The 2585-nt window shown below is 31.5% G+C and overlaps 1 protein-coding gene across 1 annotated transcript in view; it reads left to right on the top strand.

Annotated features, from left to right (window-relative positions):
• The window catches only part of CBG21957, a gene marked incomplete at both ends in the record, with an annotated part of 5983 nt that extends 3671 nt beyond the window's left edge, over positions 1 to 2312 (top strand). Inside the window, 2 exons of the mRNA XM_045241781.1 lie at positions 145 to 591; positions 2073 to 2312. Coding sequence (XP_045097422.1) covers positions 145 to 591; positions 2073 to 2312 — 687 coding nt within the window. The remainder of the gene's footprint in view (positions 1 to 144; positions 592 to 2072) is intronic.
• Positions 2313 to 2585: the final 273 nt, after the last annotated feature.

The following is a 2585-nucleotide window of genomic DNA, read 5'->3' on the forward strand; positions in this document are numbered from 1 at the left end:
ATTCAGCTCGGTACCCTATGACCTAGTTTTTTTTAGGTCATGACCTATATTTTCTGGGTCATGACCTAGTTTTTTCTAGGTCATGACCTAGTTATTTCTAGGTCATGACCCAAATTTTTGCAGATTTTAAATTTTTTTTTCCAGCTCAAATACTTCTTACGACCAAGAAGCGTGTCATCGTGTCTCTGGCTGAAATGCATGGAATGTGAAAAGGAAATTGCTGAAAAAATGCAAGAAGCTGCTGAAAATGCGAAAATATCGCCGATTTTCTATGAAAATCTCTCGAAAAATGAGGAAGAAAATGAGGAAATTTTGAATGAAACGATGAGAATTAGCGATTCAGAAGACGAAAATCCCGAAGACGTCGATTTGGTGACGTGGGAGATTGTGGAAGCGGCGGAAATTCCGAATTTAGAGCACCAGAAAATCAATAAAATCAAAGAAAATCCACTGGAATTGGCGACGGAAATGCTCGGGAAAAGCCTGAAACTCGTTGCTGAAACTAAAAATGAGCTGAAAATCGCGCGAGAGCTTTTGGAAAAATCGGAGAAGAGATTGGAGGATGTGGAGACAGAATTGAGGGATTTAAAGGCGAATTTCAGGAATCTTTGGAGAAAAAAAATCAATAATTTTTAAATTTCTAACAATGTGATACATTTTTATGTGATTTTTCTTGTAAAATGACTTCTTTTTCCATGTTTTTTGACTGTTTTACTGTAAATTTTGGGTTTTGTAGGCAGTAAAATCGCCTTTTAGAGCGAAAATTAGATGTTTTTGGCAACAAAAAAAAAATCTAAAAACAGGTTACTGTAGAAACTCAAAGGCGCATGGCGGGACGCTTGAGTGAGTGGTCTCGCAGCGAAAATCGCCGAGTTGAAGAAAAAGTCCGCAAACACCACCACCCGAAATTGCACAGAAACGTTTTTCAACGTGGATTTTCAGGATACCTTCCAACCTGAGAATAAACCTGAACAGCACTGAAAAACGAATTTTTCTATCCTTTTTTCTAGAAAAAATGTCGCGATTTTTGAAAATGCCCCATGAGGCCTACACTCGACGATGTCTTTCTCAACGATTCATTCGTTACCATTTCTATGAGGTTTTTCTTTATTTTTTAGTTTTTTAAAAATATTGATTTTTAGCCAAATATCGAGTTCGGAATCCTTCCTGAAGATCTGGAGAAAACCGAAATTGATTTTCTGCGATCTATGTTAAGAAACATGGATCCAACTTCTCGTAAGAGGAGATTTGGAGGAAATTTGAATTTTTAAAAAATTTCGAATGTACGGAAGTGCTCAGGAGCTTTTAGAAAATCTGAAAATTTATGCTAATTTTCCGGGAAATGATAATTTTTTCGATACGAAATATGAGCCTTATCAGGTAAAGATCTAACTGAAAATCTAGAAAAAATCGATTTTTTCAAGAAAATTCTGAAATTTTTGAATTTTGAAAAATCTGAAATTTTTAAATTTTTTTTTCCATAAAAATTTCATTTAATCTGAATTTTTGAATTTTTTCCATGAAAATCTGAAATTTTTGAAATTTTTTCCAAAAAAAATTTTTTTTTAATCTGAAAATGCTGCATTTTTTCCAAAAAAATATGAAATTGTTTGAATGTTTTTTCACAAAAAATTGAAAAATACTCAAAATTTTCACATATTTTTTGAAAAAAACCCGAAATTTTGGAATTTTTTTCCAAAAAAAATCTGAAAGTTTTGAATTTTTTCGAAAAAAAACTTGGAAAAAAAATCTGAAATTTTGCATTTTTTCCATGAAAATCTGAAAATTTAAAATTTTTTCCGAAAAAAAAAGAAAAAAATCGCATTTTTCGAATTTTTTCTAAAAAAATCTGAAATTGTCTAATTTTTGAAAATCTGCGTTTTTGAAATCTGGAAAATACAGAATTTTTTTACTTTTTTTCCCAATAAAAACTGGAAATCTTCAGGTTTTCTTTAGGAAAAATAATGGAAAAAAGCGGTAAAAATTTTAAGTTTTGACTTTTTTTTTTTGAAAATTTCATAGAAATTTTATAGATTTTGAATCAATTTTTTGAATTTTCGGCTTTTTTTCAGAACTCGCCAACCTTCTACTATAGCTTGAAGGATAGCGATAAATACATTGCCAAATCGGATCTTTTTGTGATTCTTCAGAATATCATGTTTAATATTTCGGACACCTCTGATTTCTGTTTGCTTTCAATTTTTATTGGTCATCTCAAGCTCCAAGAGCAACGAATTGGCTCTAATTTCGAGTTTGTCAAATGCGATGAATCGATTTTAGAGGAATTTTACAACTCAATGCTTCGAATTTGAACAGGCACAAAATTACTGTAATTTTACTGTTTATTAATATTTTTAAAGGTGGTGTACGGTGGAAATTTTTATTGCATCAAAATGTGCAGAAATGCATGTAGATTGACATAAAAATAAAGAAAAAATTCAAAAAAAATTCTTTCATTGAGAAAAACGGCATCGAAAAATCAAAGTGGGAATCGGTGGCCAGGTGTGAGTTTTCTTGGCCAACTGCCGGTAAAAGCGTGCGAAATTCGAATTTTTATTGATTTTCAGTGTTTTTTCTGATTTTTG

Source organism: Caenorhabditis briggsae (assembly GCF_000004555.2).
Source record: "Caenorhabditis briggsae complete genome, chrII, whole genome shotgun sequence".
Taxonomy (NCBI): Eukaryota; Metazoa; Nematoda; class Chromadorea; order Rhabditida; family Rhabditidae; genus Caenorhabditis; species Caenorhabditis briggsae.